The sequence below is a fragment of the Pelodiscus sinensis genome, chromosome 27 (genome assembly GCF_052426305.1).
Source record: "Pelodiscus sinensis isolate ZL-2025 chromosome 27, ASM5242630v1, whole genome shotgun sequence".
In the NCBI taxonomy this organism is placed as follows: Eukaryota; Metazoa; Chordata; order Testudines; family Trionychidae; genus Pelodiscus; species Pelodiscus sinensis.
Genome location: NC_143078.1, coordinates 16,273,395 through 16,296,829, shown reverse-complemented (window position 1 = coordinate 16,296,829; position 23,435 = coordinate 16,273,395). Strand labels below are relative to the sequence as shown.

Here is a 23,435-nt window from a genome sequence, read left to right as displayed (position 1 = left end):
GAATCACTCCCCTGCCTAAGCCTTCCTTGGGGCAGAGCTGTGAGGTTGTGCAGCCAGCGGCCAGTGCCCGTTCATTTTCCAGGGCAAGCAGCAGAGGGCACAGAGGCCCTGCCCTGTCCAGCGAGGTGTGCGTGCCAGAGCCCTGGGGCCCGACCTCCCCTGGCTCAGGCATTAGCAGCAGCCCTGGCCATGCTGTGCGGAGCCTCCCTAGCGCCCCGGGGCCATGGGCGCGGGCTTGGGCAGACCACGGCAAGCTGAGGAATGCTTTGAAAGGGACATACATTGGGGCATTCCCAGGCCTCTGCGAAAGCCGCGTGGGCTGGGCCTGGACTCAGCTCCAGATCACCCAGGCTGTTGGGGTGTCACTGGGCTCAGCTTTGTGCCATAAACTCTTGTTCCTTCTTTCCTTCCTCCCCCTCTCTGTTCCCTTGTCTCTCCCCACCCTCCCCCTGCTCCTCTGCCACAGGCTGCCAAGCTGCCAATGTCCATCATCATTGTGGGAGTTGGACAGGCCGAATTTGACGGTGAGCCCCCTTCTCTTGCCTGTGCTTACCCCAGCTGGCACTTGTCCAGGTGTGGCGGGATGGCTGTGTGCCTCCGGCATCAGCCCCAGGGCCAGTCAGAGAGCACCCCCGCCCCGAGCTAGGCCCCCGGCCCCCATGCACTGTGTGGGGCTGGTCCCCTTCCATGTCTCCTGACGGAACCACCTGTCGGGTCAGGAGCAGCCTGGGCCACCCCATGAGTTGAGCCCTGTTCCAAACCAGGCAGGGGTGTGAAAGCAGGTCTCCCCGCTACGGGCCATGGGACCTGCCCCCCTCTCTCTTCCATGTGCCGTGGGGGAAGGGAGTCGGTCTGGCAGGCATGCTCTGAGCGCGCCTATTGGATGGGCCCCGGGCAAGGTGGGAGGACTGATGCCTAGTTTGAGAATCCTGCCAGGGCTTAGGGGTGAGCCAGGCTGCCCGGCAGCTCAGCGGGGTCAGGACTTTGTGCGCGGTGTGGGCGGGGCCATGGGCACCGGCAGGATTTCCTGGCAGACATGGGGGTGTGGCTGGGGCACCTGAGCAGGAGTTCGAGGATCTGTGACCTCCAGGGCTGCCATTGGCCAGTGCTCACCAGGTCAGTCCAGTTTTGGCTTGTGTCTCCAGGTTTGACAAGCTCTGATGTCCAATTTGTTTGATGTGGGGGGAGAGGTGGGGCAGGTGTGGGGTCTGGGGGGGAGAGGTAGGGCAGGTGTAGGGCCTTGCAGGGAGAGGTGGGGCAGATATGCGGTATTGGGGGGAAAGAGGGGGCAGATGTGGGGTCTGGGGGGAGAGGTGGGGCAGGTGTAGGGCCTTGTGGGGAGAGGTGGGGCAGGAGTGGAGCCTTGGGAGGAGAGGTAGGGCAGAGCCTCAGATGCCTGGTACCCACGTGACATCTACATGTTGGGAAGTGCCTACAGGGACATTGGGCACCAGAGTCCCTTTTGCAGACCTAGCCCCTCTGCTGTGGGTGTGCTGGTCCCAAAGGACGGAGCTTTCATATCTCACAAGGCAGTGGAGCTGGTGGGAGAGGGATAGCTCAGTGGTTTGAGCATTGGCCTACTAAGCCAAGGGTCACGAGTTCAATCCTTGCAGAGGCCATTTGGGGTAAAAATTTGTCAGGGATGGTACTTGGTCCTGCTGCGAAGGTAGGGGACTGGACTAGATAACCATTCAAAGTCCCTTCCACTTCTAGGAGATAGGCAATCTCCATTAATTTACTTTAATTCATTAGCAACTGGGATGCCCTGGTAATGCTGAGGCCCCAAAGTCACCAGGCACTTCCACAACTGGTCTCCTGTTACAAGCCTTACAAGCCACAGGTACCAGCTGGGGCACCTCCAAATCTGAGATGCAGTGGAACGTCCGCAGTATTTGCCATCTCCTTTCTGTCAATGAACCCAGGTACCGGTTCTCCATGTGCAACCCACATACCTCCTGGCACGTACATCACTTACACAGAGCAAGAGAGCGACCCTGCTCTACAGCTTAGTTCAGCGCTGGCTGGCTCCAGAGGGCCCCGCTTTGATTCTGCCTGTTGGCGTTGCACAGGTGCTAAAGGGGTGAGCTCTAGCTTTTTGTACCAGCAAAGATCTTTCATTTTTACTTCCCATGAAGATCCCCCCCAAAAAGGAGTAAGTTTGGGATTTTTTCCAGGCTGCTTTCCCAGCTGCGTAGCCACCTTCTCTCCTTCCTGCATGGGCACATAATGCTCCTTTTCCCTGGCACCTTTTGCTTGGCATGCTGGCTTCTGGCTCATCTCTTCCTCCGCCTTCTGGCTTGCTGCCCTCAGGCCACTGATGTTACACTGCTGTGTCTCCCGCCATGCAGGGGGCATCCTGCCAGTTCTTGCTGCCTGGACGTGACATCACAGGGAAGCCTGGGTTTGCAATTATCTTACGAGGAGAGCTGTGGGTAGCTGAGTGTGGCTGGTGTTCTGTGCAAAGAGGGCGCTTCATATGCTGGTCTCGACCGGCTCTGAGCATGCAGCCAATGGCAGCTCACTTTCTCCTCTCTCCCGTTATTCGCATGTGGGAGGCACAGGGCTTCACCGTGGCGCTCTGGTGTCAGCAAACCCCATGGAGCATCCGCGATTCCGATCCCTTCGCTTGCTTGCTGCAGACGCAGCGCGGTGAGCCATGCAACCGCCACAGCTGTCAGAGTCCTTCATCCCCCGCTGGTTGTGCCTCCCCCACCGGTGAGAAAGTGTCGTACGTTTCCAGCCGCAGAGACCTTTCGAGTCCGTTTGTCTGCGCGCCCACGGTGTACAGACTTGAGGCATTTCCTTGAGGGTTCTGCCCCTTCTTGCGGGCACTTTCCTATCTCGATAGGTAAGACGGGAAGGTCTCTGGTCCTTAACATCTGCAGCCATACTCAGCCCACGAAATCTATCGGCTCCCGGACTTGGTGTCTTTCCATACCCCTGCTCCTTCAGTAGCATGAAGACACTCCAGTACTGTTCTCTGGCAGTATGGGCCTCTTGCCTTCATTCGCCAGCCCGTCACTCCTGACCTGCACTGGCTCTTCCCAATCTGGGTCTGCTGCAGAGGATCTGTTGGTGCAGCAAATGTAATCCCGGGTCCTTAGGCTGCTCTGGCCAGGTGTTCTCCTAAGGCCAGGCTGCCCTCGCCAGGCTAAGGGCGTCTGCTCTCCAGAGTCAAGGTCAATGTCTGTCTGGACAGTTTGCAAATCCATCTTCCCTGGAGTCACCCTGGGTAGGAGCCACTGTAGGGCACTGAATCCTGCACCTCGCAGACAGGCGAGGGGCCTTGGAGGCCTCCGCTATAGCCAGATGTTCCCACTGTGAAGCTGAAAAAAACATGTTTTCTTCTCATTTAATTTACAACCTCAAAAAACCGCTGGTCTGAACCTGCTGAGCTCATCGATTTGTCCACGTGCAGTGGCATCTCGGGGTTTCACGAATGGAGTGGAGGGACCCAGGCATTAAAGCCCAGCATGAGCTCCAGGCCTCCTTTCCATGTCTCAAGAGCTGCTCTGTCCACACAAAGTCACTCCTGGTTACCTGGTACCAGGGGCTGTCTGCTCCCAACGCTCCTTTAGAAACCCCAAAGGCTTGTGGGAACTGGCTCGACCGTTGTCACGTGGCCCAACCCTGCCTCGCTGCCCGTATGTCCTAGGGAGGTGACCCTCCCTGCCTTGCAAACGGACACTTGGTTCCTGCACATTGAAACTCTGACTAAGTGTTCATAACAACACTGAAGACGGAGAGCCAGGACTGGTGGCTGTAAACAAATGTTATGGGACCATGGGAAGTTGGCCACATCCTCAATAGGTGGCCGTCCAGCTAACTCAAATCATGCTGGACCATGGATGTTGCTGGACCAGAGAGTGCCGGCCTCGAGAAGTTCAACCTGTACTATCCGCCCATCTTGTGCATGCCCTGACCCTTCCTTTGGTGGCGATTTGGAAACAGTAGCTATGTGTATAAAACAGTAGTCCAGTATATTTGCATTCCTCTCTTCTACTGACCGTAGGCTGGGTTGCTTTACTCATTTAAGAGCTGTGTTCCGTGTTGCTGTTTCATTATGAAAAATGAATCGGGAAGGGTGTGTCTATACTACATGGCTCTGTCGACAGATCTATTAGGCAGGACGACAAAAGGGAAATGAAGTGGCGATTTAAATAATCGCCGCTTCATTTACATCAAAATGGCTGCCACGCTGTGCCGATCAGCTGATTGTCGGCACAGCGCAGCAGTTTAGATGGGGATTTACCAACCCCAGAATCCTTCATCGGCAGATCCTTTATGCCTCATGAAATATTCTTGATTATAGGTTGGTACTGTTATTAGTTTCTCCCATTTGCACGGCGCTTGCTTTTCTCTGTGAATCTTGCTAAATAGCTCATGCATAGCCGCTAGCATATATTCTAGCTTGCAGCAGCTCTGGAGTTACATGGTTACCTCCAAGTGCCATTGTCATTTTCAGATTTTCTACTGAGATCTTTACCACTTCTTCTTCTTTTTCTTCTTCGAATTCTGACATCTGGGGTACGTCTAGACTACATGACTCTGTCGCCAGAGCCATGTAGATTAGTTTACTAGACACACCCAAATGAAGCAACAATTTAAATAATCGCCGCTTCCTTTACATTAAAATGGCTGCCGCGCTGAGCCGATCAGCTGTTTGTCGGCTCAGCACACTAGTCTGAACGCTCCACGGTCGACATCAAAGGCATTTGTCGACTGCCTTGGTAAACCTCATCCCACGAGGCATAACGGGGTGGTCGACAAATGCCTTTGATGTCGACCGTGGAGTGTTCAGACTAGCGTGCTGAGCCGACAAACAGCTGATCGGCTCAGCGCAGCAGCCATTTTAATTTAAATGAAGCGGCAATTATTTAAATCGCCGCTTCCTTAGACTAATCTACATGGCTCTGGCGCCAGAGCCATGTAGTCTAGACGTACCCTTGCACCAGAGCCATGTAGTCTAGACGTACCCTTGCTGTCCTGCATTTGTGCTAGGAAGTGTCTCCAGCAGCATTTCATCTGCACTTTGTGCAGCTCTTCAAAATATTCTTTCCATTGCTCATTTGTTGCCTGTGCATTCTCAGACATTGTCTGTGCTTGTCTGTTACTGCTGATATCTTCCACTCTTATGTCTCACTCATTTCTTTTACCATTTGACACAGCCCATGACATATTGCTTTTCACACATTCATCTGCATCTTTATGCTATGTGCTTATCCAGGCACTCCTGCGTCTCTCTGCTTTTTGTTTTCTCTCTCTGCCAGTGTACTCGGCTCTTAGACTTTGTCCTCCTTTGTATTCTCCTTCCATTTCCCATGCTTGTCACTCAGCTGCAGCACTTCATCTGTTATGCACCTCACTTTCTTTGTTTTGGCTTTGTAGCCAACATTTTGTTCAGCTATTTTCATAATCCCATTTTTTACACTGTTCCATGTCTCAACCATGTTCATTTCTTTCTCTAGAAGGTGGTATTTTTCTGTCGTTTCTTTGTATTCTTTCCTCATACCTGATTCTTTCAATTTGTCCATGACTTAGGCCTGGTCTACACTATGAGTTTAGGTCGATTTTCTAAACAGTGAGTCCACACCCCCACCAAGCCCATTCCACTGACTTTAGGGGCTGTTAATGTCAATTTCAGTACTTCTGCTTTTCATGAGGACTAACAGTAAATTCAACCTTGCATGGTTGACTTTAGGGTGGTACCGATGCAGTGCTGGGAAAGACGATGTTCTTGGCCTCCAGGAGGCGTCCCACAGTGCCCCAGCGTGACTGCTCTAGCCAGCACTTTCAACTCTGCTGCTCTCCAGGTGCACAGGAGAAAGCTTGAATTTCTTTTCCTCTATGGCAAGTATGGAGCATGGGTCTTTCAGAGCAGGTTGCACACCTCAGCAGCACACCTGACCATGAATGCCCAGGGTCACAGATGAGCTCCAGCATGGAGCGTGAAGGAGATCCTAGACCTCATTACTGTGTGGGGAGAGGAACAAGATCACACAGGCCGTGGTGGAAAAGGGATACGTCCTGATGCCCAGCAGTGCCATGTGAAGATAAAGGAGCTCAGGCAGGCATGCCAGAAGACAATGGAGGCAAACAGATGGTCTGGGTCAGTGCTCTAAACATGAGCAGCTGCATGGGTTCTAGGGCGGGACTTGAGCAGTGTCCTAACCCAGTCCATGGATACCTCCCAAGAGTGCTTTTGCGGAAAAGCATCCTGCCAATCTAGACGCGCTTTTCCGAAAATGCTTTTAACGGAAAACTTTTCCATTAAAAGCATTTCTGGAAAATCATGCCAGTGTAGACGTAGCCATGGATATAAAGTGAATAGCCGCAGATTTGCAGGGCTCTATACATTAAGGCTACATCGACATTGGCATGATTTTGCACAAAAGTGGCTGCGCTTGATTTGCATCTTCCCGGCCAGGCGCCGTTTTTGAAATTTACAAGCCCGAAGTAACTGCCGACTGTCTACACGCGGCAGTGAAACGGACGTTCAAAATAAAGCCCTAGTTCGAACTACCTGTTATTCCTCCTGCAATGAGGTTTAACAGGTAGTTCAAACTAGGGCTTTATTTCGAACGCCCATTTCACTGCCGCATGTAGACGTGGGCAGTTATTTCGGGCTTGTAAATTTCAAAAAATGGCGCCCAGACAGGAAGATGCAAATCAAGCGCAGGACATTTAAATCCCGGGCTTCATTTGCAGTTCTGAATGCCTCCATTTGCAGTCCTAGTTCGAATTAGGCTGCAAGTGGAGACATACCCTTTGAGAGGTGTGATCTGCTCACTGGTGCATGTTAACTCTGAAGTGTAAAGATGACAATGACAGTGTCATCATTACCTGTTTCTTTGCTGACCATTTTAGCAGCAACATACACCTAATTTGCATATCCCACAACCCCAAAATGAAGAGCATAGAGGATCTGTGCTGATTCCATTGCTCATTGTAATATTTCATTCAATATCACCTTTTATTACATATGTTTTTAATTTGCTGAAATTGTTGCAGAATGTGTAGAATTTCTGCGTGGGGGCTTGCCACAGAATTCAGGTTCCACTCCCTGCAAGATACAGCAGAGCTGTGTTCAGTCTTATTTAATGTAACTGCTGCTGCTCTAATTACTCTCAGGTGTGATTGATCCTATTTTTGAAGCGTTCTAAACTTGTGGCCCCAGAGATACCTTGTGGCAGGGAGTTCCACAGGACGATTGAATGTTTCATTAGAATGTTGTATTTCTGTGACTCAGTTTTAAATATGCTGCCCTCCCATCATGTGACTGTCCCCTTTCTCGTTATGTCAAGATAAACAGGAGCTCCTGCTTTACCGTCGCTCTGCCATTTATTACTTGGGATCATTATTCTGTAGTATTTCTTTTCCAATCATGTCCTTTTTATCTCTCTCCTCTCTAAAGGACACAGCCCACATCTTTTCAGTCTTTTCTTCTACAACCGTCTTCCCCAGCCTCTACATTCTTTCCTCAGCTATCTCAGAACCACCTCTGTTTCTGTCACATCATTGTTTGAGATGGGGTAACCAGAGCGGAATGTGTGTATGTCCCGTTGCTTTAAGAGCATTACAATATTTTATTTGTATATTCTGTCATTCCCTAAACCCCATAAGGTTTTTTTTTTAATACTGCAGCTACGCAATGAACTGAGATTCCAGTGGGTTACATTCAGTGACATTCAGGTCTTTTTCTTGAGTGGTTACAGTCAATTTAGAACCCACTAAGACACATGAGTGGTTCAAATGATTTCTGCCAGTGTACATGTCCTTGAGTGGATCGGCACTGAATTTCCTCTGCGGCTGTGCTGCCCGTTCCCATGGCTCAGGTAGGTTTCTCCGACGTTCCTAACTATCTCTGGTCACGGGGAATTTTTTGTTTTTTCTCATCATTGATCAATGTATTAATCAGCCCCTGTCTCGGCCTCTTCTGCACTGAAATGCCCTTGGGATCCTTCCCCCTGTCACTGACTGCACAGTTAACCCTTTGTGCTCTCCCCTCCCGCCTTCGCAGCTATGGTGGAGCTGGACGGCGACGACATCAGAATCTCGTCCCGAGGGAAAATCGCCGAGCGAGACATTGTCCAGGTAAAGCCGCTCTCCTCGCTCAGTGCTCTCCCGCCCCTTCTTCTCCTTGACGTCGGGCCAAAACCTTCCCGGATCCTTCCGGCCTCCCCAGCTTGTCTCAGGGCAGACGGAATTTTCCAGCCCAGAGCAGTGTTGGAGCCCAGTCTGGGGGCGGGGGTCAGCAGCACACCTGAGCGCTGGCACGCTTCACGCAGCTTTCTGCCAGAGGACGTGGGACGTGTCAGTGGAGGCTCTGGAGAAGGGTGGGATTGTCAATCACAAAAGAAAATGTTTTCTGCTGTCTATTGGGTTGGTGCGGAAAATACCCCGAGGCCAGTGGTTCTCAAACTTTGGCCCGTGGCCCACCTGGCTCAATGCAAACCTTTCCGTGGACTACCAGTTGCTAATGGAAACTCGCCGTTAATTACTTAATTACACCCCACCCGAGCCATGCTGCTGCTGCTGCAGCTAGGAAGAACAGTTTAATTTCACCAGTAAGAAGGGAAATATTCATTTTAATTATTAAACAGATTTAAGTGCTTCAATTTTCTCATGTTAGTTAATCAAACTTCATTTTAAATCAAGTAAAATATTAAGTTATGGCCACCACAAAAGGTTTCCATGTTTTCTGTACTTATGGCAGGGTGGGGACCCTTTTATTAGTAGCCCCTGCCACTAATCAACAGAAAAATCAGTCGGGAACCACACAAGTGAGAAGCAAAAAAAACCCAACCCTCACTGATGTGGGCCCCAACTGAGACACCTCACACCCTGGGGCTCCAGCCTCGTGGGCTGGGGGGGGGGGGAGGAAGGACAGGGAGGACCGAGGTTCAGGGCTTCCCGTAAACCAGATTTACTCTTCTAGGGTTCCAGGGTTAATGGATTTTGTGGACCCCCTAGACTCTGGGGGTGGGACAAAAATGAAGGGTTCAGCGTGCGGGACAAGACTGCCAGCAAGTGGGATAGGGATGGGGGGGCAGGATGTGGGCAGGAGGGGGGTTGGGTGTGAGGTATGGGCAGGTGGTGAGGTGCAGAAGTGGGTGAGGGTGCGAAGTCTGGATGGGAAATAGAGTTCAGGGAGTAGGGTGGGAGTAGGGGGTCTGGCCAGTGGGAAGGGAGCAAGAACAAGGGAGAGTGCAGGAGCATGCTGGGAGTAGGGTGTCTGGCCAGGGGGAAGGGTACGGGAGCAAGGGTGGGTGCAGGAGCAGGCAGTGGGTAGGGTGTCTGGCCAGGAGGAAGGGTACGGGAGCAGGGTGGGTGCAGAAGCAGGCGGTGGGTAGGGTGTCTGGCCAGGGGGAAGGGTACGGGAGCAAGGGTGGGTGCAGGAGCAGGCAGTGGGTAGGGTGTCTGGCCAGGGGGAAGGGTACGGGAGCAGGGTGGGTGCAGGAGCAGGCGGTGGGTAGGGTGTCTGGCCAGGGGGAAGGGTACGGGAGCAAGGGAGGGTGCAGGAGCAGGCGGTGGGTAGGGTGTCTGGCCAGGGGGAAGGGTACGGGAGCAAGGGTGGGTGCAGGAGCAGGCGGTGGGTAGGGTATCTGGCCAGGGGGAAGGGTACAGGAGCAAGGGAGGGTGCAGGAGCAGGCGGTGGGTAGGGTGTCTGGCCAGGGGGAAGGGTACGGGAGCAAGGGTGGGTGCAGGAGCAGGCGGTGGGTAGGGTATCTGGCCAGGGGGAAGGGTACAGGAGCAAGGGAGGGTGCAGGAGCAGGCGGTGGGTAGGGTGTCTGGCCAGGGGGAAGGGTACGGGAGCAAGGGTGGGTGCAGGAGCAGGCAGTGGGTAGGGTGTCTGGCCAGGGGGAAGGGTACGGGAGCAAGGGTGGGTGCAGGAGCAGGCGGTGGGTAGGGTGTCTGGCCAGGGGGAAGGGTACGGGAGCAAGGGTGGGTGCAGGAGCAGGCGGTGGGTAGGGTGTCTGGCCAGGGGGAAGGGTACGGGAGCAAGGGAAAGTGCAGGAGCAGGCGGTGGGTAGGGTGTCTGGCCGGGGGAAGGGTTCGGGAGCAGGGTGGGTGCAGGAGCAGGCGGTGGGTAGGGTGTCTGGCCAGGGGGAAGGGTTCGGGAGCAAGGGAAAGTGCAGGAGCAGGCGGTGGGTAGGGTGTCTGGCCAGGGGGAAGGGTACGGGAGCAAGGGTGGGTGCAGGAGCAGGCGGTGGGTAGGGTGTCTGGCCAGGGGGAAGGGTACGGGAGCAAGGGAGAGTGCAGGAGCAGGCGGTGGGTAGGGTGTCTGGCCAGGGGGAAGGGGACGGGAGCAAGGGAGAGTGCAGGAGCAGGCGGTGGGTAGGGTGTCTGGCCAGGGGGAAGTGTACGGGAGCAAGGGAGAGTGCAGGAGCAGGCGGTGGGTAGGGTGTCTGGCCAGGGGGAAGGGTACGGGAGCAAGGGAGAGTGCAGGAGCGGGCGGTGGGTAGGGTGTCTGGCCAGGGGGAAGGGTACGGGAGCAAGGGAGAGTGCAGGAGCAGGCGGTGGGTAGGGTGTCTGGCCAGGGGGAAGGGGACGGGAGCAAGGGAGAGTGCAGGAGCAGGCGGTGGGTAGGGTGTCTGGCCGGGGGAAGGGTTCGGGAGCAGGGTGGGTGCAGGAGCAGGCGGTGGGTAGGGTGTCTGGCCAGGGGGAAGGGGACGGGAGCAAGGGAGAGTGCAGGAGCAGGCGGTGGGTAGGGTGTCTGGCCAGGGGGAAGGGGACGGGAGCAAGGGAGAGTGCAGGAGCAGGCGGTGGGTAGGGTGTCTGGCCAGGGGGAAGGGGACGGGAGCAAGGGAGAGTGCAGGAGCAGGCGGTGGGTAGGGTGTCTGGCCAGGGGGAAGGGGACGGGAGCAAGGGAGGGTGCAGGAGCAGGCGGTGGCTAGGGTGTCCGTCTGGGATGGGGGAGGGTGCAGGATTGGACTTGGGAGCAGAAGGGGACTTAGGGTCCAGCTCTTGGCATGAGGGGGTGGGGCACTTACTTGCTTTTGCGCCCCATGCTGCTCCCAGGCACCGCGTCCCAGGCATGGGCTCCTGCTGCTCCCATTGGCCAGACTCCGGGCAATGGGAGAAATGGGGAAATCCTCCAGGCAGTGCATCCATGCGCTGCTGTTCCCCCAGGCGGGAGGGGGAGTGGCAGTGTGGAGACGCTTCTAGTCCTGCTTCCCAACGAGGCCTGGGGCTTTCCCCCTCCCCCGCTGCCCCCAGTGGGAAGCTGACACACCAACCTCACGGGGGTGCGAGGCTGGAGCGCCAGCGCGGCTCCCTGCTTCGGGGCGGGGGGCTGAGAGCCGAGCCGGGATCACCGGGAAGGCGGCGCCCCGCAGTTTGAGAACCACTGCCCCAGACCCCCATTCCCGTACCAGGGCTCAGCAGAATGAACACTTCCTGGCCCCCCCTTCTCATCGTCTGCCCTTTCCCAAACTAGCCAGTGCGGCTGTGACGCCCGCCCCACCGCAGCCTGCCCTGCAGGGCACGTCGAGCGCAGACTGGCTGGGGAAACGCAGGGCAGCCCTAAGGCCCCACCTCCAGCGTGCGCAGGCGCAGCGTCCCCGGCCCTGACCTGCTTTCCTTCTCTCCAGTTTGTTCCCTTCCGGGATTACATCGACCGCACAGGGAACCACGTGCTGAGCATGGCCCGCCTGGCCAAAGACGTCCTGGCGGAGATCCCCGACCAGTTCATTTCCTACATGAAGGGACAGGGCATCAAGCCCAGCCCAGCACCCCCTCCGTACACCCCGACCGGCCCCACCCTGCAGACGCAGATCTGACCAGCAGGAGGGAAGGGGAGCCGCTTGGGCAGCTCTGGCTCTAGCTGCTGCCCACGGCGGTTCTCCCTGGACTGTCTCCACACTCGGCTTTCAGCAGGCGGACGGCGACTGTCGGGGTCCGACACCGGCTCATCCTCATGCGTCCGTGGAAGGTTTGTGGGACTCGGACACAAAGGAGCGAGAGGACAAGCCCAGCACCTGACAAGCTTCCTCTCCGGAAGGGGGGTGGGGGGAGTTGTCACCCCAGCAGACAGTGCAGTGGAATCCCCCGTCACCTGGTTTTGTTGGGTCTCAGCAGATCAGCTGTTCTGCCAGGCCCCCAGCCTCTTTCTCTCCTCCCCTTTCCAAAGGTCTCAGAGTATTTTATAGCTCATAGGCTGCTGCCTTTTCACCCATCTCCTTGCTCTTGGCTGTCTTGGCTTATGTACCAGCTTGGCAGACCTTTGGTTGGCTGCAGAGCCCAGGTTTCCGCGCTGCTTGCTCTGCTGATGCTCAGGCTGCACCCATATTCTGAGTTGCTAACGCTCCAGCATCTACCAGTGCAATGTGGCAGAGAGCGTTGGGGGCTGCCTAGACCCACACGGTTGAGCTCCCGCTCTTTCCCAGCCCGGGCGCAGTGGGGGCCTCGAGCCGCTGTGCCGCCGGGGCGGGAAGCAGTGTTTGGCCATTAGTGCTTATGGCTGCTCCCGCGCCGCAGGGCAGGTGAACCTCGTGCCCACGGTGACTGGATCCCTCGCCCTGAGCTACACGTGCTGTTCCCTGGGCTGTGCCGCACGGCCAGGTGGGAGGGCTGCACTTTGGCAGGGTGTGAACAGCCCATCCCCGTGTGCCACTCTCCGTGCCCAGTGCCAATGGCAAAGGGCAGCAGGAGACCGATCGGTAAACCCCCGGAGAGCCCCGTCCCTCCTTCAGGCCTTGTTGGACAGTAGCCTTGCATGGGCAGCGGTGCCTTCAGCAGGGGTAGGCTGAGCCTAGCCCACCCCAGCCATGCTCTGCCCCAGGCCAGGCCCCTCCTGCGGTTCCCAGCACTCTGCCACGGCTAGCCCAGGCTGGCTGGCCTGCCTGTCGCAGGAGCAGAGCAGCTGGTGCTGGGGCCATGCGGCCTGGTGCCCTGGGGCTGGGAGCCGTGGTGCATGGTGCCTTGGGGCTGGCTGCATTGCACTGCCCAGATCACCAGGGCTGGGGCCTCGCCCCTGGCTTCCTGATGTTGAGGCCAGCGGCCACCTGGGGATACTCAAGCTCTAGGGGGCAGAGTGGAAGGCAGATGGGAAGGGGCAAGGCCTAGGGTGACCAGGTAGTCATAAAAAAATACCAGGGGGAGGGGGACTGGCCGGGAGGAGGGGGAGCAGCGGGGGAGACAGGGGGGCCGACGGGAAGCAGGGCTGGTCGGTTGGGGTGGGGTTGAGTGCAATGGGGCTGGCCACAGAATATTTGGGGGGGGGGGGGGGGCGGCTGGCAGGGGCGGAGCTGGCCAGGGGAGCTCAGGAGGAGGAGGGGAGAACTGGCCGCCGGAAGCAGAGCTGGCGGGGGCTGCAGTGGGGCTGGCTGGGGAAGATCTGGAGCAGGAACCGGCCAGCGGGAGGCAGAGCTGGCGGGGGGTGCAGTGGGGCTGGCGGGGGGTACAGTGGGGCTGGCTGGGGAAGATCTGGAGCAGGAACCGGCCAGCGGGAGGCAGAGCTGGCGGTGGGTTGGGGGGGATGGCCGGGAGGAGAATCAACCGGCTGGCTAGGAGGGGGCGGGGGAGCGAATCAGCCGGCGGGGAGCAGAGTGACCCAGACAGTGCAGCTCTCCGGGTGCTCCCGTCCCGCGCGAGTCAGTCCGGCTGCAGCGCCACCTCGCGCTTGACCAGCACGGACCAGGCTGCCCCTTCTCCTCACACGCAGCCAGGGCTCCAGCGCCAGTCGCGCCCGCCTCCCGGTCGCTCTCCCCACCCCCGCCAGGAAATACCGGACACGGCACATTGCACATTTCCAGTATTTTCTGGATTGTTTTTCCAGCCAGAGGGATAATGGTAATCCGAATTAGGATCTTTAATTCGAACTACCTACTCGTGTAGCCGCGGGCACGGCGTTCGGACTAAGGGGGATTTAAAAATGGCGGCGCCCGGGAACATGCAAATGAAGCCGGGATATTTACCCTACCTAGCTCGAACTAATGAGCTAGTGTAGACGTACCCTTAGTCATGAAGGTGCCACTGGACTCCGCGCTGCCTTGGCGGCTCCAGACTGACGCCAGACCCCTCGTTCAGCTGGGTTGGGGAAAAGGGAGGGGAGTTCGGCCTGGGAGGGATCTCTCCATGGGCGTCATTCCAACCCGGGGGTCATGACCATAGCGCCTCCCAGCTCTGGCCTCCCGGCCTTTGCCTCAGCAGCAGGCAGGTCTCCGGGTCCACGTGCCAGCCACGTGCAGCGTTGGCAAAGAGCAGGCCGGTGCCGTGGGAGCAGGGAGCAGGCAGCGCGTGGCCACCGGCTCTGTACTTGTTTCTGTCCATTGACCCTGCCGTGCCCCGCTCTGTGCAGTGTAGCTGTCGGTGGTGCATGCCAGTGCAGTCCTGTGGCGTGCTGCATGTCCGAGCTGAGCTCCCCTGCTCTGTCGCTGTGGGTCGCATGACCATGGGGCTGTGAAATCCCAGCTCGAACCAGGCCCATGAGGGTGGCCAGCCAGTGCTGCTGAAGGAACATGAGTCTTCCAGGAGGGGGGGTTCGTTTGCAGGGGCAGGGGGCCACCACGCTCCCATCCAGCTTGTCTTTACAAGCGCCAGGAGGTGTCGCCCAGCTCTGAGAATCAGCAACCACCCAGCATGTCCCTGGGGACGTTCGGCTCCTTTCCCTCCCTCCCGGTCGCGGGGTTTGGTATTTGCATGGGGGGGACCTTTCTAGACTTTACACTCTTGTACTCGTGTCCAGTGTCTGGTGTGCGCTGGTTTGTATTGGATTGCCTTACACTGAAATAAACAGTGCTTTTTACTCCAGCCCAGCCCCGCGCGTCCTGCCCTCCGCGGGCGCCACGAGCCCCCAGCAATGTCCCCTCTGGCGAGCCCCCAGGGCGGAAGGCAGATCCCTGCAAGGTGCTCTCCGAGGGCGCACGGCTCGGGCTCATTCACATTAGGCTGGTCCCTGGTTGCCGTCCGGGCTAGTCATGCCCCAGTTTGGCTAGTGCTCCCAGTTCTCCGCTGCCCCTGCAGCTGGTGCTGCGCTGTGCCAGGGCACTGAAACCCAATGAGTCCTCCCCCGCCGACGCCTGCCCTTTGGGCCTGCTGCCTAGAGCCCCGAGCGCTGCCCACGTGCCGCTGTCTGCACCCAGCCGGAAACCCCAGCAGCAGATGGGAACCTGGTGTGAGGCAGGAGCCCTTTGGTTTCAACAGCAATTCCTGAGCAGCCTCCCCCCCCCTTCTGTTTCCCCGGCTGGGGTGGGACTGGCTGGCTCAGGGCTGGCCCCGTCTCGTGCTGTCAGCGCGGGCGGGATTCCAGTTCCATTTCTCCACCGCAGCCAGACTCAGCGCTAGACTGCGCCGTGCTGGGCTCCCTCTAACAGTGGTGACGGCCCTGTCCAGAGCCCCCCGCTTCTGGCCTGCAAACAGCCCCCCCACCTCTTCATCACCAGCCCCCACCAACTCCAGCTGGCACCAGCCCTGCCGGACCAGCAGCTACAGAACTTGCACCTGCAGGAGGGACCAGCCACCCCCACAAGGCTCCTTTCCCACTCCCGGGGCCCTAGCCCTGCGTCCACTGCAGGAGGACACACATCCTGCCCTGAGGGCAGGGCCGGGACCAGAACCTCTCCAGGCCTAGGGGGTAGTGCCGTGTTCCTCAGCCAGGGCGCTGCATGCCCCATCGCGGCACGTCGACTGACCTCTCACAGGAAAAGTAACAGACCCCCACGCACTGGGGCAAACACTTCACAGAGCGAGCGCTGTACCCGGCCTCTCCATCCTCAGCCTCCAGGGAGCCCGGCCCAGCACTTGAACAGCCAGCCTGGGGCTCCAGCTCATAGCGTTGCTAAACACTGCAGTCGTGGCCGGGACAGAGGGTCTGGCTGGGCGGGGTATGGCACCATCTGTAACCTGCCCACCCAGGACTGCAGGGGGTTAACAGGCACCCTGCCTCCAGCGGCCCCTTACGCCGGCTGCAGCGCTGCTGTTCCCGCCGCAGGGACGTTACATTTAGTTCTAAAAGCTTGAGCGGGGAGCCGAGTTAGTCTGCGACAGGACAGACTTAAAAACCCACCACGGGTCTGGCAGCACCGTAAGGCCCGACGAAATATGGACATGGCATCGTGAGCTTTCGGGGGCACAGCCCACTTCTTCAGATGTGGCCAGTATTTCCAAGCAGTCCAGCTATTCAGGACTAAATCGAGAATTGCCTCTCCTCCCGTGGGGTCCAGAGCCAGCCGCTCCAAGAAGCCGTCATAAAAAACTTTCTCTCTGTCCCGAGGTGCCGTGTCCCCAGTCAGTGTGGGGCCAGGTGAACTCCCCCCGTGTTACTGAGTTTGTAGTTCGATAGCCTTGCTACTCTCCCTTAGCATTTCATAGTCACTGTTCTGCTCGCAGCTTGGAATGCTGTTTGTACGGCTCAGTTACGATTTTTACGTCATTTGATGTGATGCTTTCATTCACATACAGTGCCCCTCCCCCACCAGCGCGGCCTGTGCTCTCCTTCTGGTATAGTTTGTACCCTAGTGTGAGTGTGTCTCATTGATTAACTTCTATTATTGGCTTTTGGCATCAAATCGCTGGCTCCAGCATCCCTGATCCTTATGGCTCCACTCTGTGCTTCTCTGCTAGCCCTAACCCCATGTCTACACCACTGGAGAAAGTTGACTTAAGATATGCAATTCCAGCTACAAGCCCAGCGTAGCTGGAGTCAACATACCTTACGTTAGCGTTCCGCCATGTTTCCATAGCAGACGGTCAACAGGAGAAACACGCCCATTGATTTCCCTTCCTCCTCACAGCCCTTAATAGACCTGCTATATTGAACCCCAGAGCATCACACTCTAGGGCTGTGTCTACATTGGCATGAATTTCCGGAAATGCTTAAAACGGAATACTATTCCGTTTGCAGTTTTTCCGGAAAAGGAGCATCTACATTGGCAGGCTGCTTTTCCGGAAAAGCCCTTTTTCCAGAAAAGCGTCTGTGGCCAATGTAGACGCGCTTTTCTGGAAAAGAGCCCCGATTGCCATTTTCGCGATCGGGGCTTTTTTCCGGAAAAGACTACTGGGCTGTCTACACTGGCCCTTTTCCAGAACAGTGTTCCGGAATAAGGACTTATGCCCGAGTGGGAGCAGAATAGTTTTTCCGGAATAGCGGCTGATTTTGTACAGTAGAGCGTCGTTGCTTTTCCGGAAATTCCAGGGCCAGTGTAGATAGCTCGCAGCTTATTCCGGAAAAGCGGCTGATTTTCCGGAATAAGTGGCCCAGTGTAGACACAGGCCAGGTAAATAGCGAAGCCCTCAGACTGTTCAAATTCAGCCTCCATGTGCTGAGCCTCAATGAGCCAGCCCTGAGCAAAGCATTCACCCTTCCCTTCCCAAATACAATGTGGGAACAAGTAAATAACGTTCCTTTATTCCCTTTTTCCAACCAGGCATGATTTTACAGCCCTCTGGCGTGTAGCCTCTCGTCACTTTTCTAAAATGAAACGTCTCAGTCTTATTAATCTCGCCTCATGGCAGCCGTTCCAAACCCCTAATCAGTTCTGTTGCCCTTTTCTGACCCTTTTCCAATGGCACTATATCTTTGAGAAGAGGCAATCACATTTGCAGACGAGATGTGGGCGTACCATGGCTTTATACAGCGGCAATAATATGTTCTCTGTCTTATTCTCTAGGCCTTTTTTAATGATTCCCAACGCTTTGCTTTTTCAACTGTCGCTGCACACGGAGTGGCTGTTTTCTGGGAACTATCCAGTGACTCCAAGATCTCGCTGCTCATTCAGCCCCCCATCAGTGTATATAAATAGCTGGGATTATGTTGTCCAATCTGCAGTTCCTCGCATCTATCAGCATTACATTTCATGTGACATTTTATGCCCAGTCTCCCAGTTTTGCGCGATCTCTTTGGCAAGGCTTTGCCGTCTAGCTGAGACGTAACTGCTGGGAGCAGTTTTGTGTCAGCTGCAAATTTGGCCACCACCAGGGAGGGAGTCTTGGGCCTTCGTTCCCACTGGGCACACCTGCGGGGGCTCAGAGCTTCCTTTGGAGCAGGGCTGAAGCCCCGGCAGGCTCTCCCCAGGGCTCGACGTTCTGAGATTGTCCTATGTGGCCCAGAGGGTCAGGCAGTTTGGCCACCCCGGCTTAACTTCCCTGGGAGATGGCTAGTGGCTTCAGAGTGCTCCAGAGGTCGCAGGCAGGACTTAGGACTTCCCACGGCCTCCCTGCGTGGCCTTTTGCAATTCGCTCTGCCTTGCCTCCTCTGCAAAGGAGATGAAGGCGGTGGTGAGGCTGCTCTGCAGAACACTGTGAGCGCTGGGACACCTTGTTTGTTAGGTTGCCCCAAATCCTGGATCTAGAGTGCTAGCGAGGGGATCGCAGGCTACGTGCGTGAACGACTCAGCCCCAAACAGCCTCTGCATCTGTGCCCAGAGCCGAGGGGCAGGGAAGAGCAGACAGCAGGAGCCTGGACGTGTGGGAGCTGCGTCTCTCGTCTGAATGCAGAAATCCAGAGGCTGTGGCCGTTCTTTCCTAGAGTCTGTCAGCCAGAATCATCTGTCTGTTAGAGACGCTGCTTGCTCCTGTCTGTCTCCCGAGTGGAGCGAGGCAGAGGGGCCAATCGCTCATGCTGCCATGCCAGTATGGCAAGGCGGAGACGGACGCTTTATAAATTGCGACATTAGGCTCTTGCAGACGCTCCGTGGCGTTCTCACTCACGATCGATGCTGCCCGCTGGGGGCTGTGCAGCGACCACTCGTCTTGCTGCACAAAGTGGCTTGTGGCTCATGAGAATGGCCGGGCTCTGGGGACCTGCGAGGCAGATGCAGTGATGTGGTACCAACCCCCACCGACTGGAACAGAAGGGGAGGGGGTGAAAACCCCAGCCCAGCCCTAACGTGACTGGCTTTTAATGAATAGAGCACAAAACCGCTCTCGAGTGGGAATTCCAGCAGCACTTGGCTCTGCTCCCCACAAAGCCGGCAGGAGAATCTGGCCAGTGCTGAGCACTTCGCAAGAGCCTGCTTCCATTGATTAAACCAGCTTCCCACAGCAACTGTGCTTTGCTGAAATCCTTCCCCCTCAGGGACCTCCCAGCCAGAGTGTGCAGCTGCATAGGACGCCCAGAAACCCGAGGCATCACTGGTCCCCTGCCTGCCTGTTCTTATCCCTGCTTGCTCCAGAGAGGACCTAGTTCACTGACAGGTGTCAAAGGCTGCCAGAGCTGGCGCCTGCAAAAGAGCCATTTGAGTGGCAATGAAGCCACTTCACGGGCATTTGCTAGCCCCAGGCGTAGACTTAAAAACCGAGTAGCCCTGCAGCACCTCAGGGACTCTCAGAATGCAGGTGGCCTTGTGAGTTTCCGTGGGCACAACCCACCCCCTCAGCTGCGGCTTGTCCGCATCGGAAAGACACGCTAATTACAAACCACAATTTCCATTTCTTTTTCTGCTTTTTTTCGGAAGAGGCTTTTCCGACATCCACACGGGGCCAAATTTTGGAAACCCTGCTCTTTGGGAACATCCCTTCTCCCTCTCACAATGAGGATACAGGAAGGCCGAAAGAATGCATCCAAGAGTTCCGAGGAGTCCCCCGGGAAAGCTCTGCCGTGTAGGCATAGCCTGAGTGGTGCTATAGGACCCCTTATTTGCTGGCGCCGCTCCAGGGGGTCCCCGGCTAGCCCAATGGGTTCTGCAAAGGGGTAAAAAGCTTCCACAACTTACGTGGAATGGACATGCAGCACACGTGGCTGCTCTGGGTCCGAACACCCCCTCCGCGGGTCAGAGCTGCTGCTGGGACACACCCAAAGCCCGTTCACATGATGGACAGGACCACAATTCCAGGTCTCTGATTCCCCTCCCAGCCACTCACGTCTTTGGCTCGAGAGTTGGTGTTTTTTAATTGCTGGGAGCACTGGAAAGGCAATCAGAAAGACAGGAATCACTTGCAGAACCTGGACCTGGGCTGCAGGGCTCATATCAAGAGTAGTTCTGTGACCGTACCCAGAACAGCAGCGGAGGGCGGCTCGTAAGCAGCAGGCACATGGGGCAACAGGCTGTGTCAGTTTCAATACAGCCCGCGCAGGCCAGACGAAGGGGAAATCAGCATGAGCAGTGTGGCCCTCTCATGCTGTTGTGTGGCAGGGAGGGGTTTGTCAGGCTAGTGAGCCCGCCTGCGCCTGATGAAACACTGACTGCCTGGCAACAGCCCCGTGATACCCAAGGAACAGCCTGCCTTTCTTTTCTCTGGCCTCACGGAGCCAGCCTGCGGGATGGAGGCATGGAGCTTCCATGGCACCCGTGCCCAGCAAATATGCTTAAGCCTTTGTCAGTGCAATAAGGGGGCCAGGTACGTCTGTGCTGGGCCCCAAATGCACAAAGCCCCGAGTGAGTGCTCGCTGGGGACAGCCTGCAGGACCAGAACAGCGGGGCCAGAATCATCACTGGGCGGGTGCCTGTCCCAGCTGCTTCCGAGGCAGCCCCTTGTGGGCAGTGATGGAGCAACTTGTCGAGGGAGGAAGTTTCTCCAGTGAAGATGCTGGCTCGCGCCCTGACTGTATAGTCCCTAACACACCAGTCATTCTAATTCTCCAGAGACCTGGCCGATCCTTTTTCAACCCTGCTAAGTTCTTGCCCTCAGGCATATCCTGTAGCATAGAGTCCCACAGGTTAATGATGCTTTGGGAGGCCGAAAGACAGGATTCCCTTTCATCCATCGACGTTTGCTGCTGCCCAGTGCCACTGGCTGTCCCCTAGTTCCCGAGGAGAAAGGGGCACCCAGTCTGCCTTCTCCTTCCTCTTCACTGCTCTGTCTCTCTCCATCACAGCCCTGCTGAACTACATCCCACGCCTGCCCGGGTCAGCCGCCTGCTCCATGTTCTTGCTCATCTGGGACCTCTCCGAAAGAGCAGCTTTTTCAGGCTGCCCTGAAACTGGTCTGAAAGAGAGAAGCAGATGAGGGGGCTCACGGAGCAGTTGGAATAGGCCAGCACCGTGGCCACGCTGGAGGCCACGAAAGCCGCAGGCGTCTGAGAAAGGCGGTGAGTGGCAGAGAGGTAGATCACCACGCAGCCAGGGATCCACATCAGGACAAAGACCGTCACCACCGTCAGTATCATGACCGTGGCCTTCTGGTTGAGTTGTGCACTCCCTGCCGAAGGGGCCATGTGGCTGTGCCGGCACCAGAGGACCTGGACGATCCTGCCGTAGCACAGGAGCAGCAGCAGCACAAAGGGGAGAAAGGCAACCCCCCCAACAAGGATGAAGTAGAGGAAGGTTTGCTCAGGAGTCATGAGAAGCACACAGTGATGGGCCTCTCCAGCCTTCATGACCCTTTGGTGCATCCAGTTGGGGATGGAGACGCAGAAGCCCAGAAGCCACGTGCTCATGCACAGCAGGAGCCGCTGGCACTTACTGGTTGAGAAGGAGCAGCTGGGATGGACCACGGCCACGTAGCGCAGGATGGATGTGGCCACCATGCTGTAAAAGCTGCAGAACATGGTCCACATGGAGAGGCTCTGGCTGCTGACACAGACGGCCACCCCCAGCTGCCAGTCCTCCTGGAGAAAAGTCAGCAGCAGCACCGTGACGTTGTAGAGGAGGAAAAGCAGGTCAGAGGCGGTGATGTTGACCATGAGGGTGCTGCTCAGGGTGGAGATGTGGCTGCTGCTGCTGCTCTGGAAACCCTCAGTGAGGACTAGCAGCATGAGCAGGTTTCCTACAAGGCCGACTAACAAGGTCAGGCTGCAGAAAGTGGCAAAGATGCACCTGAGCTGCGTCATGGTCAAGCCAAGGAAGCGGTGGCCTGCAGCCTGTGCAGAGGCGGAGCCAAGGCTGCTGTTGGAGGCGAGGAAGACGCCGTCCGTGAAGTCCATTGGTCCAGCTTGACAGAAAGGAGAACAGTCACCAGTAACCATCAACAGGCCCTGCTCAGGTCCCTGCCCTCTGGCCACCCCTGTGCACCTTACCGGAAGGGGAAACCGAGGCACAGGGGCACTTACCCAGAGTCCTGCGGGCCAGGGAGGGTGGGAGTCGCAGGACCAGCGAGCAGGTCTGAGCAGAGCGATGGGGGGGGGGGCGCCTATATGACAAAGCCCTGACTCAGGTCGCCCAAGGCCTGGCCGGGATCCCTGGTGCGTATCCACCCGCCGGAGCCACTGGCTAGAGAGAAGCAGCCGTGAGCTGCTCACCTGAAGGGCTCTTCTCCCGCTGCTGAGTTACTGCCCATCCCCCGCCCCTTGTGCCAAGCAGCATCTCAGTTCTGGGTGCCGGGCGCCTTTGGGTGCCCCCTCTCCAGGGGCGGGGTTATTCCTATTTCCCTGCCGGTTCTCGAGGGCTCCCACCGTAATCCCCTCTCGTGGGCTCCGGAGACCCCACAGCGCCCAGGCAATCGCTCGAGTGGCAGAGACTTGTGCTGTTGGGGCCAGGCTGGTCTCTGCTTCTGAGCCAGCTGCTCCCCGGGGAGGGGGCAGGTTGCTGCGGGTCAGGCTACCCTGGGCTGGGGAACGTGGCTCAGCAAAAAGCCTGGCTCTTCGACCCGGCCAGAGCCGCTGGCCAGCAGCATCCTGAGGCCTGAGCAAGCAGCGGCTGGTTCTCGGGCAGCGCTCGGACCTGGAGCAGGAGCAGCCACCGGGAGGCGAGGGAGGCGGCTGCTCCGCGCAGAGCGGAACGGGGCAGAACCGCAAAGGAGCAGGAGCAGCAAAGCGACCCGAGCGCCTCCGGGCCCTAGACCTGCTCTAGGAGCCTCCTGCCGAGGTACAAACACACTGGCAAGAGCTTCACCCGCCCTGCCCCTCACCCGCCCTCGAGCCCGGCCATGCGGCCGCAGGGATCGCTGGTTCCGCTGGTGGCCTGGCGCCCACGGGGCGGGCGGCTGGGTGCTGGGTCCCTAGCCCCGCCGGGGGTTCACCCAATCCCCTTCCCCGCGCCTTGGTGCCTCCCGCAGGACGGGGCAGGCGAGTGCTGCTGGAGGGGAGCTCAGAGCCAGCAGGCCAGGGCCTGAGACTGAGTCGAGGGCTTAGAGCGGGGCGCATGCTGCCTGGGACACCCCGGGCCCACCGCCACCCACACTGGCTCTTGCCCAGGAGCGCCCCTTGTCTCAGGCTTCTAAGCCAGGGCTGCCCTGCCCCTGCCGCCCTGGGCACCCCACACCCCAGGCCCCGGCCCCTCCCTCACGCCGTCAGTGCTGCGCGCCACACGCCTGACACCAGCCCACGGAGAGGTGGCTCGTGACCCTCCGGGGCGCTGCACGTGAGCCGGGTTCCAGCGAGGCTCAGTCTGGGCCAGCGCGGCCAGAGACCAGCTGGGCCCCGGACATGCCCTGCGCCGTGCCGGGTTCCCAGCTGCCTAGGCCGGGCGGGGTGAGTCAAGGAGCTCCGATTACACCTCCTGCCTCACCGACAGCTTCATTCCCGCAGCCCTGGGTGTGCCAGGACCCAGCCCAGCTCTCCCCAGCGGTGCCACCTGCCGAGCGCCTGGATTCGCTCCTGGGCAAGGAGACAGAGC

At 57.6% G+C, this 23,435-nt stretch overlaps 2 protein-coding genes across 2 annotated transcripts in view; one reads left to right on the top strand and one right to left on the bottom strand.

Moving 5' to 3' along the window:
• Positions 1–14,754, top strand: part of CPNE5 (copine 5) — a 181,423-nt gene extending 166,669 nt beyond the window's left edge. Inside the window, exons 19-21 of the mRNA XM_075910080.2 lie at positions 467–524; positions 8,021–8,094; positions 11,595–14,754. Of these exons, the coding sequence (XP_075766195.1) occupies positions 467–524; positions 8,021–8,094; positions 11,595–11,783 (321 nt within the window). The 3' untranslated portion in view covers positions 11,784–14,754. The remainder of the gene's footprint in view (positions 1–466; positions 525–8,020; positions 8,095–11,594) is intronic.
• A 6,061-nt stretch (positions 14,755–20,815) lies between these two features.
• Positions 20,816–21,805, bottom strand: LOC102454082 (galanin receptor 2a-like). Its single transcript, XM_006132160.3, has one exon. It carries the CDS (start codon positions 21,803–21,805, stop codon positions 20,816–20,818), a length of 990 nt encoding a protein of 329 aa, XP_006132222.3.
• Positions 21,806–23,435: the final 1,630 nt, after the last annotated feature.

Coding starts and splice junctions, on each gene's coding strand:
- LOC102454082 (XM_006132160.3), bottom strand. CDS start 21,805: ATGGACTTCACGGACGGCGTCTTCCTCGCCTCCAACAGCAGCCTTGGC.